General features: G+C 37.6%; 1 protein-coding gene across 1 annotated transcript; it reads right to left on the bottom strand.

The window, feature by feature from the left end:
• Positions 1 to 4024: 4024 nt before the first annotated feature.
• On the bottom strand, positions 4025 to 9301 carry LOC103332192 (exportin-2). The gene is made up of 2 exons (XM_008234907.3): positions 6148 to 9301; positions 4025 to 4463 (listed from the first exon to the last, which is right to left on the bottom strand). Exon 1 carries the CDS (start codon positions 9064 to 9066, stop codon positions 6148 to 6150), a length of 2919 nt encoding a protein of 972 aa, XP_008233129.2. The 5' UTR covers positions 9067 to 9301; the 3' UTR covers positions 4025 to 4463.
• Between the last annotated feature and the right edge of the window lie 4112 nt (positions 9302 to 13413).

Raw genomic sequence — 13413 nt, 5'->3', positions numbered from 1 at the left:
TCATATTTTTCAGCCAAATAGGTATTTGAAACTATTATGAAATGAATTATTATTTAATTTTGTGATTAGACGGTTTAGCAAGAAATCTTACTTTGGATATATGTACATATAATAATAATAATTATTATTATTTACAACAAATGGTGGTGCTGCGGTTTTGAAGTTTGAAAATAAAATTTGATTAATTATTTATTAAAACATGTTATTGGTTCAATTACATGAGTTGTGGTTGAATGTGTATGCATGCATGCACACGTGTGATTTATTTTTATTTTTGGCCTTGAGTCTTTGACCAGACATAGGTGGGGGAATGGAGCTGCGGAAAGAGCTTCTTAATTATTATTAATTAGAGGTAGTTTTGAAGCTTAATGAGAACCATTGCTTCCAAAGCAACCACTAACTATGCACAAAATAATATTCTATTGTATAATGAAAGCACACGGATAGGGATATTTTTGCACATATTAAGAAAAGCTTAGTGGTGGAGTAGGATCCAATATATAGTCTATACTCTACATTATGATTTATTTTATATATACCACCTAATTAATGACTCTTTATATATAATGCTAATATGTTTCACTGCCTAATTAAAGGCCTAATCAAAGATTAGTGAAGATTTTGTGCCTCAATTATAAATGCAATGTATCGTCTGTTTCATCTTTATTTATTTTTTAAAATATTTGCTTAAGCCATGAAACGTAGGGCTTTTAGCTTCATATATAGGTAAGAGTTTGAGTTTATTTTTTAAGGAAAAATCTCCCTTAAAATTAAGTAAAAAAAGAAAAAAAAATTATTTTTGTGTGCCCTTTCGTTTATTTATTTATTTTTGTTTCTTTGTTTTTATATGATTAAATTGGCAAATGAATGTGAATCGTGGACTCATGGGAATGCATCTAGGTGGATAAGAGGCTTATTTAGTTTATCTCCTTTTTAGAGAATAATTAGATGATAACGAGAGGGTATGTTTTAATAAACAAATTTAAATTAAGGGTAAAGAGGAGGATTTGATTCTTGCTTTGCATCTTTTCCAACATTAAGCAAGCTTTTTGACTCATAATCTTTCCTCCCTATTCCCACTAACCACCCACCCAAAAAAAAAAAAGAAGCTTTGACATGAGGCCAATGGCTAACAATGCTCCAGCTAGAGCTAACCCTAATTATTTAGAGTATTAATATTCAGATTAGAAATTATATTTTAAGCTTAAAATAAGGAAAAATTGACTCTTCCCACCTCTTAAGGGTTAAGATCTCCATCACTTATAATTACTACTCAAATAAAAAAAAGAAAAAAAGTTGAATTAACCCTATCGTATAATCATATTCTTATCTATGTGTGATCTGTAGATTCCATTTGGATTGGAGATTAGATCCCTCAAAATTGACAAAGAAGAAAATTATAACATCATTAAGGATCATGCTAATAGAAAGATGGCTTCTTTTGTCTTCTTGACCTGACCTTAGCATCTCCTTTGCTTCTATTTGTCACAAATTTGTATAAAAAGAGTTGGTATATTGGCAGAATATTCTGAAACTACTGTACCCGTTACTTTGGGCTGTAAATAAATGTTTTCTTATTGAGAGAGAGAGAGAGAGAGAGAGAGAGAGAGGTGACCTCCGCATATAGGGTATGTGCCCTACTTGTGTGACATTAAAATATTTTGAAAAAAAAGCATGATTGTTGGTGGGACTATAGATTTTGAATCCAAACCCCACGTGGAGACCAATTCAGTTTGTGTTTCTTGGCTGCCCTAATCCTTAACACATCATTAAGAAGGAGCTTGAGACTGGGGTACCTTAGTCCTTTACCCTTCTTTTCCGCTAAGGTTTTAGTATTATTTGATGTGGGTACCCTACCATACCCTACCCTACCTAAATTTAATGAAACAAATAAGAATTAGAGGTTAGAAACTCATGCTAACACATGTGAAAACAATCATTAGTAGAATTATGGTGCAACAAATAATATAGTTTCAATCAATTTAGCATCCTAAATTGAATTTTGATTTTTGTTTTTTGTTTTCATACAATTTCAATCGATTTTTCATAACCATGAAGTAAATTAACGTTGCTCTTTTCAAAACTAGGTCTTCAATTCACGAGTTATGAATAAGATATTAGCTGCATTGTCAATATCATATTTATTTATACATTTTCCTATAGAAAGTCAATAATGCAGAGTTGTTTAATGCAAATCAATGAAAAATTAATTATGCAAGAATGATTTTTCTACTTTTGTAATTCCAGCCTGATAATAACTTTGATGGTCCATAACATTTTAAAACTACACAAGGGAGGCTGAGTGAGATATTGGTCCAGGATCATGACCCACTTTTGACCAAGTTTGAAACTCTCTAAGCCGTTGGATCCATTTATTTGGCTCAGAATCTTTGAGATCCACTGGACCTCAAATGCTTCTCTGCCCTTTCCTTTCCACCTTCTTTTATCTACTTTTGGGTAAGAAACCTCATTTCATTTCGCCTTTACATACGTACAGGAAAAGGAGGTGAGGCCTCTGTGGAAATCGCCACTAGAAACAAACATGTGGGGTCATTTTCCTTAGTTTTCTTCACTTTATTTCTGAAACCCTAATGGGAAATGGTTTTATTGGAATTTAAATGTGTCCCCAATGTAGTTTTCATACCTTTGAAATTCTTGAATTTGTTGTTTACATATGACTAATAGCAGTTGATGCAATCAACTATGTGATCACCAATAAAGTTAGTTTAGAGTTCATTTGGAATTGCTCGTATAACAATTACATTTGTTCACACACTATTTTGTTTCAAAAACCTTTTTCATTAGAAGAACGTTGAAATTTTAGTACAAAATTCAACCATAAAGAGCTTTTTTGTATGTTAAACCCAATTACAAGCACTTTTGGTTGTCAATAAACGTTTTTAACACGGTTAGAAACGCTCCCAAACAGACCGTCAATAACTTTGTCAATAATGTTGGTCTAAATAGTATGCATATAGTTTTTAATAATATTCCTATTTGTTAAATTGACGCGAATTCTTATTGCTCTCTTTCCCAATGACTTAAAATTTTGAGATCTAATGATCTTCTAATATGAAAGTATCTTAGCTTAGAAATATATATACGCATTGGTGTGTTGGTCTAATGTCTGCTTTCCACCAAACAACAGAAAATGCTTGCTTGGAACAATTGTTTTCAATGAAACACAGAATACAAGCCATACACATATAGATGGCAAAGAATTGGTCAAAGGGATTAGGTGCAGTCACACCACTACCACTATAAGTAGATTAACAAAAGTACTAAAATAGGGTGTGGCTTGTTAATTATGTAGGTCATAGAATGGCCTTTGGACCATCAACTTGGTGATGATGATGGTAGGTTATGAGGGCATAGATGTGGGGACCACTGGCCATCCCTTGGACCATTTGGTGGGGTCCCCAAAAGACATGAACAATCATAGTTTTTCTTTGGTATCAGTATTTGGATTGGAGAAGGCTTGCTGGTAAGAAACATGATATCATGCACTTCAAAAGATGTAGTTATGTTATGTCAACCATACACTAATTAATCCTCCAAGAAAAGATTGCCAAAAAGAGAAGAAGAAGAACCTTTTTTGGTTTTTTTGTTACATCAAAGGAAGAACCTTTCGGGCCTGGTCCTACGAGACGATGGCCATTTATTTGTTATCTCAAGAGTCATGGTATAAAGCTGATAGCAAAGATGGTTGGGAACCACAGATTGCAGGGTGCTCGAGAATGCAGTGCACTAACACAATATGCACATTATTTGCACAAGTGCTGCAAGTATGCTTCCACTAAAACTTCCTTTTCTTCGGCATCGACAAACTTCCTTTTCTTCGGCATCGACAAAGTTGAAAGTAAAGCTTTCTTTTCTTTTCTTATCTTCCTCAGACCTAAAGGCTTCCAGTTCTCCATGGTTTGGCAAAATTATGTTATGTTTCATTTCGCAAAAACGCAAGGCAAAATGATTACTTAATTTTTGGTCTCTGCACACACTTGCTAAACAAGAAAAATGACAAACCTTCTTAACTTAAAATGATGCAATAACTTTCTTTTATATAAATCTTTTTGAGAAGACGGTGGTGAAATAATGCATACATGCAATATTACTGAACAAAAACAAACTTACATGATAACAATACAGATCTACCATTTTTAGACAAACACATGCTGAGAAAGGGCAGGAAGCCGCAAAGAAATAACCCATGATGATGTATGATTTAAAACCCAAAATCCAATTAACCAGCAGCTCCTTGCTATGCACGGTAGATCCACTCAGAGAAGTGTAACCAAAAATCCCGCATCATTTCTGCTGAAGATCTTATAAGTTGCAGAGATGAAGAGAATCGTCCAAACCAATAGACTGCAAGATGGTATACGTTTGCTCACACATGCATGCTGACCAAGACTTGTTGAAACTTCAAACAAAAATAGTCCACATCTTCATCGCCACATAAAATTCTGGAAGTTCACAAAAGAAGTTTAGATGATTTCTTGAAGTGGTGGCACGAATTAAATTTCGATTGAACAGAAACTAAAATAGAACATAAAACAAAGATTTAAAGGGGGTAAAACTGTACAAAAGAGGAGCAGTAACTTGACTGGTTTATGCACTTATCTACACACAGATAGACAGAACAAATTTTCGCATATCATACATGCCATTAACAAGCTAGTACATGAAGACATATACATTACCAACAAAAAAGGTTACAATAACATGTTATGCATGGCATACTGGGATAACTTCAACAACTATATTGAAAATATAGACAAACGTGCCTAATCATATTTACCACAATAGAGGAAGAAATGGCATCAAAGACAAAGGAAAATTTGTCATACATAACTTTAACATACGCAAACAGGAACGCAGGGAAATTCATAGGTAACACACTCACTCGTGGGCTGACTAACATTGCTAGATTGAGAAATGAAGACAAATACAGCCAGAGCTTAAAAAAGGTTTGAGCAGGTTTCAGAAGTTTCAAAGACCTACAGGACCAACTAATCCATCATTACCAATATTTCCAGGTAAAATTTCACTGTGACTTGGGGAAACCCCTTGAGCATTGAACCAACAAGGCTAAATATCAGCCATGAAGACCCCTCCTCTAGTGCAGAAATGAAACCAAGACATACATCATTATTTCACATACTCACAAAACTGGCCAAGGAAGCACAACTAATAGTCATTTCATCAGCAAGGCTGTTGCTTTCCTCATGTCACAACCATGAGCAAACCAATTTCTGGCAATACTCAAACCTCAAACCAGTCCCATTCAACCTAAAAAAGTTTTTGCAAAGTACAAAAACACTCACCATAAAAATGTACCTACAAATCACAAAACACCGAAGTCTAATGCTCACAGGCCACTGTTAATACCCCCGACTCACCATCTATTTTCAACTAACTTTTGTTTACACTTTAATCAATGAATATTTCCAAGCAAGTGATACTTTTCATTCTCATCCTACTTTAAATCTGTAGTTTCTTGGTGGCAGTATTTGCAACATGAATCAAAGATGCTCACAACACTTGCCTAAACAAGATGTATTCCCGGATTTTTATGCAATGGGTAACTTTAGGGTCCAATGCACATATGTTCTTAGCCAATGGACAATATATCAATAATATATGCACAAAAATTCTTATGAGTACACATCACTGAGAAATATGATGTGGATGATTGAAAAAGAATAACACTCTATGAAGGTAAAAGCAATGACATAAAGAGACGGATACATATTTTCTAAAAAGCAACTCTGGTTACATATCAGAGAGGGGAAGGAGAGCATATCATGGAAAAGAGAGACTAAGGTTAGAACATTCATCAAACTGCAAGTTAAAATCATTGCTGACGGTCAGTGCACAGAATCAGCTTCTAATTAGTATAAGATAATGAGAAACAAATAACAAGGAAACAACCTTTTATAAATATAATTCAGTCTAGCACTGACTCAACTTTAATCCTCATTGTGTTTCACATGCTTATTCAACAAACTATTGCCAGAGACTCAGAATATAAATATATCACAAACAATTCCAAATTGTAATAACGACATGATTCATACACATCAGGACTAATAGAAAACGGTCCATAATTAATAAAGCAAGAAAATTTAACTTCAGATGCATACTCACTCAAACAATTGCGCAATTATAAGAGCTGCAGAGACGAAGTAGTTCTGCCTGATTGGTTTGGTCAAGATATTGATTGATGATTTGAGGGTATCTGCCAGGGGAAAGTGCAGAAAGCCTAGCCAAAGAAGTCACCAAAAATTCCTTCGGATCCCTTATATCTTTCAGAGGGTCATCCTCTGTCTTCCCAGCATTGTGAAGACGAACAAAGGTGGCAGAATAACCCACATTTTCTGCAATATCAGGCATTTCTGGTTCTTCTTCAACCCTATCCTGCTCAGGCCGTGAAAGAAGGGTCACAATACTGTCCAGCATTTTCCCCCAATGTTCAACAGCTGCAGCATCCAGAAGGGCTGGAGATTCACATAGAAGTCTAGTTGATGCAACTGCAGTCAACTTAGTCTCAATGACTCCTGTAATAAGCTTAAGATTGGATATCCAAAACTGCACCAAGATCACCTGAAATATGTTGGCCTGAATAGCATTCATTGTATCCACAAGGTTTTTAGAGCCGTGCTTGACCAGAAAGAGTGACATATAAATCAAGAGAGACTTGATGAACCTTCCTGTTTGTTTGCCTTGGAGCACGGTGAAAAGGGCACTCCAAATTTGGCCAAAGTAAGGCGCAATCACACTATAATCAAGGCTTTCAATAATAGTATTTAGCACATAGAAACCCTGTTCATCTGTGTTACGAGCTGAAACAAGTTTATAGGATATCCCAAGCACCTGTGTCAACCTCCCCTCTTGATTGAGTTCATGTGGTACCTTATGAAGGAATGCTTGAAGCAATCGCACAAGAGCAGGAACATTAGAAGCCTTTCTCCATAAGTCAGGAGTCAAAAGTATCTCAAAAATCTGAATGTATGCAGATGAAATTGGTGGCCTATTCAACTCAACTAGTTGAGCTAGCAACTGAAATGCATAAGGAAAGAACTCAGTCACATCTTCACCCAATATCTTCTGGAGGCTGGGAAATAGGCTTCTCTCAAAAATTGATATTAGAGAGGCATCCTTCCCACATGCACGCTTCAGAAGAACAGCAAGCGACTCAAAAATATAGTGGTTAAATACTGGATTCTTGGGATTTTCACAAGCTTTGTTGAGAATTAATATCAACCCAGTAATGCAAGGATCAGCAATCTCACGAGAGATGTCTGCAACCCCGAGAACTCGCATAATACACTTCATTACATATTGGTTTTCTTCAGATTCTGGAACCTTCAAGGCCTCAAAGAGGTTGGTCATCAGTTGTGGCAGCACAGGAGAAACATCTGCTGAAGTATATCTTGCTCTTCCACCCTCATCCTTTACAAGCAAAAGTTTCTCAATACAACTTGCAGCATAAGAATGAACAACATTTGACTCGGCACGAAGGAACCGAATCAAATCCGGAAAAAACTGTAATGCCATAGGCTTTGGTATATGGTTCCGGAACATTGTGAAAAATTTCAGTGCACCAGCCTTGAGCATTGGAAACCCATTCACATCCTGACTCTGCAATTCTGGAACAATTACAGTCAAAAAGAAGTTCTGAACATCAACAAGATCAGTCGAAACAGAAGTACCACCGGCCTTCTTAATAGCAAGTGATACAACCAAGTATATAGCACAGTCCTTATCCTTCCAATTCCCAACTGGGTTTGCAGCAAAAGAGCTTAGCAAATTCTGTATCTGTACAGAAACCAAATTGGTAACCTGTGGTTTATAATTGGTAGCAATCCCTTTAAGAAGCTCACATGCAATCCTCCTCCTAGTATCAAGATCACTACCTTCCATATCCCTTCTAATGAACTCAATATAGTTCATCTCAAACAGTTCTTCATCCTCATCCCTCAACCTCACATTAGGGATCACAATGCCCTGACAAATCTGTGGTATCACTCCCTCTCCAGCAAAAAGATTATGATGCACACTTGTGCTAACAGTGGTCAAAAACTTTATAGCTGTAACAGCAAGATGATCACGGCTCGACACCTGAGACACATTCGACAATAAATTCCACACAGAAAGAGCAAAACCATTCAAGAAATTTTGAAACTCTTCCTCATTCTGCTCCATATAAAGGTTAATATTCTCGCACACGGCTGCGCGCAACTCATCAACCACGGCAAGCCCATCAGCACTACTCTCAAGCGCTGGATAATTAGTGGTTAAATACTTTTGCATCTCAGTCATCCACTCATTCATATGGTCCTCAAAAAATTCAGGCAAATCTTGAAAATTCAATGAGTAGAAAATCCTACAACACAATCTCTGCGACTCGAACCACGGCTTAAGCACAACAGCGGACCCACCACTGGAATTGGCAGACTCAATCATATTCGCGGTTTTAATAAAAATTTCCAAAAGGGGTGCGGCAAAATGGTCCAAACAGTATTTCAAATCAAGCAAAAGATCATTGGTCTTGAACTGATACCGAAATTTCTTAAATATAGAGTTAGCAGTGCCGAGAATACCGTTAATGGCAGCGTAGTCGCCAGCACTCGAAGCGTTCTGGAGGCGGGAAATGAGCTCGGGGAGCAAAGCGGGCCACCGCTTTGGGAAATCGTGCTTGCCGATGAGGACTAGTGCTTCACTGAGTTGGCCCTGGATTTTGGGCGCGGCAGAGAGCATGAGGGAGACGATAAGGGCTTTGATCTGCTCCTTCTCGCCTTCCGTGATAGTGTGCTCGTCGTCTGAAGAGGAATCAGGGGCCCATCGGGCCTTGAGGTGGTTTTTGAAGTTGACGGAGGCGGCCTGCCTGATCTGGTCATCGACGGTGGGTTCGGCGACGAGGCGGAGGACGGCGAGGCCGTAATTGGCTTGTTGAGAGGCCTCGGAGAGCGAAGCCTCGGCGCGGCGGCGAGGCTCCGGGGCTGGAGAGAGAGTGTGGAGGAAGCACTGAGAGAGGAACTGTAAGTTTTCGGCGTTCCACTCCATTGATGGGTTTTTGAAGCTCTGTCGTTTCCCTAGGGTTTTGTCTGCAGGGAGACTGCTACGGGACTAGGGCTTATGCGAGATGTGGAGATTTTGAATGTGAGCCAAAGGTGTTTGCGTAGGTAACTGAAAGAGAAGAGGGTTTGGCGAGAGGGAAAAACGAACAAATTTCGGGGATTTTAATTTTGGGGTTTTGGTCTGTGAACTGAGTACTGCTGACCAAGAAAAGTTGGGATGCTTTCTTCGGCCTGGTTCTAAACGATGTCGTATTTAGGTTGTGAAGGTGAAAGTTTTATGCGGAAATTTATTTAGAGTAGGTGATTTCCCACTCTTTTTTCTCCTATTTTATCCACTTACACTCCTTTTATAACTAAAAAGTAGTGTAAGTGGATAAAATAGGAGTAAATCATTGCCATTTCTTTATTCTTTATACAAGTACAAATTAACCCTAACTATAAAAGGGAATTTTTATACCCAAATAAACCTAATTAAAATTTAATTAAAAAAATTTAAAATATAATTTTGTTATTGGTTGTCCTAATTAAGAATTTGGATCAAGTGAATGATATTTAGAAGGTTTAACTGTTGATTTGCCTCTTAAACTTCTACATAATTTTCAATTTACCCCATATACTTTTTTTTAGAAAATTAAAGATATGAACTTCTTTTTAAGCCAATTTCCCCTCGCCATCTAAATCCACAAGATTTCATTTAATTTGCCATTAAATATGAGGGCAAAATGGTCATTTCATATGTTAAAATAAAATAAAAACTTCTACAAATTGAAATAATATTTTCTCTCTCTGTTTTTGCGTGCTAGGTTATGTGGGTGGGTGGTGGGAACATGGATCAGGGGGGAGGGGAGGGAAGGGATGGGTCTGAGGGTAGATCTCCGGGAGAAAAGGGCAAGGGATGGGGGATGGGTCTAGGTCGGGGCTGGGGCTGGGGCTGGGGCTGGGGCTGGATCTCGCTTGGGGATGGTGGTAGTTGTATGATGGCATTGGGCTTGGGGGTGGTCTGGGTAGAAAGAAAAACAGAGGGTGAGAGAGGAAGATAGGGAGGAAGCAGGTCAGGGAAGGCTGGATTGGGGGTTGGGTAGAGGAAGTGGGGTCTATGATGTTGAGTTGGTGAGGGGGTGCATCGAGATAGGGTCTATGGTCGATGGGGTTGCATGAGAGAGAGAGAGAGAGAGAGAGCGTTGAGGGTGGTGACAGAGAGATTAGAGGGGAGGGTGGGGAGATGGAAGAGGAGGATGAGGAGGAGGGGAAGGGATGGGGAGACAAAAGAGGAAGGAGGTGTAGGTTCTTTGGGTTGGGGGGGAAGGGGGGGTTGGCGCGAGGTTTGGTTCAGTGGGTCCCAAGGATTTGTTTTCCTCTTTTTCTTCAAATTCCAAAAAAAATTATTATTTTTTAAATGATTTAACAAAAATTGGATGAAATGTTTAGAATTCACACAAGAAGGGGGAAATTGGCAAAAAAAAGAAGTTGATATCCTTAATTTTCTTTTAAAAAAAAGTATAAGAAGTAAAACGAAAATTAGCTACAAGTTCGGGGTCAAATCAACAATTAAGCCTATTTAGAAAGCCATATGAGTGATCATTTGGTTATACTAATCTTGAATTTGTGATTCATGAGATATATCATATATATGTCTAGATAATTAACTAATAAATAAATAGATTCTGTTTTATTTCATAATAGGAGAATTTTGAACTTTAAAATCTCTTCTAGAGATGCCAAAATAACTCTTGCACTTAAAAAGGTTCTCTATGCTTTGCAGCCCTAAAAGCCCAATGGACCTAAATAAATGCACAAAACCCCTTCTTCTTTTGCATGTTTGAATTGACAAATCTGAAACAAACCATATATACAAGAGTAGAATTCTATAGTGTGGGCACCTTTAGACGAGGTCTTATCTCTTAATCATTGGATCAAATTAGTTTGTGTAATTCAACGATTAAGAGATAGGGCTTCATCTAAGGGATTTAGATAAAACCCTTGAGTTGCAAGATTGGTTTGGTCCTAATTATAACATCCAGGCATTACACAAGGCTCATAACTTTTGATCCTCCTGAATGGGCTAATTTCTTTACATTGTGGTTGTGGCTGAGCTTTGGATTCATGGAAGCAAACAAGCCGTGCCTGAGATTGGGCTCATTATTTGGCTCTTTTGAAATGACCCAAAAATCTTTCCTGCCCGCCAACTTGACAGAGGAGTGATTCCATGAACACACAATCATCTATGGTGCTCTCTAGACACCCTACCTCCATTTCTCTTCTCTGAAATTTCCAATTTTGTACCTATCATCACAAAACCTAAGGTAAAAAACTAAAAAAGAAAACTATAGGTTGCCAGCCAACCCTGGGTGGTTTTGTGCAAAATTTAGGGGTTGAGTATCCGTAAAATAGTAACTCCAGAGTTAGAGTATTGTTTAACTTCCATTTTTATTTGAAAACACGATTATAACTTTAGTGGTAAAGTACTTACTCTTTGCATTCTCGATAAAGAGTTTCGCTTTCGCTTCCTCTCTTATAAAACCTCCTTAAAATACTGAAAAATGAAATAGAAAACAATCCTCTACTGATGCATCAAAATGATATTGACAGTAGCTTCTTCTAAGCAATAGCATCCTTCACAGAGAGATCTCAATGATTTCACTTGATTGAAATGCTAATAACCAATGAAGTAACAACACTTAACATGCTGCTATCCTATTCAACAAAAATACGGGACAGGCACAATATACCTTTCCTTTTCCCTCTGGCCATGCTTAGAATTGAAACTTTGACAAGACCCCCTGAATTAGTGAGTGAATTTCCCTCCACATCTTTCTTTGAATTTTTTTCTCACGTGTTACATTTGGTATCTGCTTCTGTGGTCTGAAATAGCAAAACAACAAACTGGAGCTACCCAACAGAACAAAGTGATTAATTTAGTACCATCCCCCCCCCCCCCCACCCAACCCCAGCTTCTGTTTTAACATGTTCTTGGGATTTTATTTCTTTTTCTTTTTTATCTCTTCATTTAAGCCTAATCACTACTAGACAACATCAAAAAGGGCCACGAAAGATCTGTGGCAAGCAATACCAAAAGCCACTATATAACCGTGGCCAATAGGGATTGGCCACCGGAGAACCATGGATAAGCCACAGATCACAATACTGCGTCACAAATTTATACCTAAAATAAGGCCAAAACTAAAGCGTTATTCTACAGCAGTTCTATTCTAAGCATATGATTCTTACAGACACAGTGGTTCAACACAACGGTTGATTGTTGTTTCTCATGGTTGAGCCAAAAAAAAGTTACTGTTTCCTGTGGTCAAACTGTCACTGCTGTAAAAAGAAATGCAAATTCTAAATCAAATATCTCTGCATTTTGGTCATATGCTGCAGCAGTAAAATAGGATGAGGTGATTGGTGACACGTTGTTCATATGTTATCATAGGACGGCTCCACAAATTGCATAGCAACTTGTGATTTTTATTTGTTTTGATTCAGAGCCGTGCATGGTGTTTTCAAATATCTTTGTAGTTGTATGCAACAGTGATATTCTGCCTGCAACGGTCCCACCACTGAAAGAACTGTCCCGTATAATTCATGGGAGAAATCCCGAAGTTCCAATTCATGCATATGCCAAAAATCTCCCCAAGTGGCCTTTTGATCTCATCTGCAATATTTGTTGCTTCCATGGCTCTTTAATGATATGGGATTGTGTATGTACATGTAGCAGACCAGACTTACTGGAAATTTGGAAATGAACCCAATTTGAGCTTCAAATTATAAGCTCCAAAAGGAGAAAAAACCAGAGAGAAATTGACACTACAGAACAAAGCTTGCACACATTGCGGGCAAGATATAACAAAAGCTTGGTGGTCCAAATTTGGACTCGTCATATATGCAATTTACAGTAAAGGGTAATTGAAGAATCAAATTATTGACTTTTAGTTCTCTTTTTACAGGGCTGGTGACACCTCATTGGTGTATATATATATATATATACAAACGTCCGGATGTTATTACTGTGTGGACGTCATGTAGTTTCTATTTTTCTATTTGTTTACACCGACGTCCGAACAATAATAACGTATTTTCTTCTTCTTCTTTATTGCATTCATATGCAGGTGCATTGATAATGGCCTCAAAGTGCTAGTTTTATCTCTCTTTGTCTTCTCTATTTCACCTAAAATATCTACTTTAGTCTTTGTCTCTCAAGTAGGCATGCATGGCACTGGCGCTTCATCACAGCCAATGCTAGGTAGTTGAAGAAGGTTCCAATATGAATGTTACATTCAATTGGCAGCCTTGAACTGTTGGTATGATCAATTTGAGCTTGATGTGTTCTAGATTG

Source organism: Prunus mume, linkage group LG5 (assembly GCF_029339155.1).
Source record: "Prunus mume cultivar Tortuosa linkage group LG5, ASM2933915v1, whole genome shotgun sequence".
NCBI classification, from domain to species: Eukaryota; Viridiplantae; Streptophyta; class Magnoliopsida; order Rosales; family Rosaceae; genus Prunus; species Prunus mume.
The sequence above is the reverse complement of the archived record's forward strand: the minus strand, read 5'-3'. Positions and strand labels throughout refer to the sequence as shown.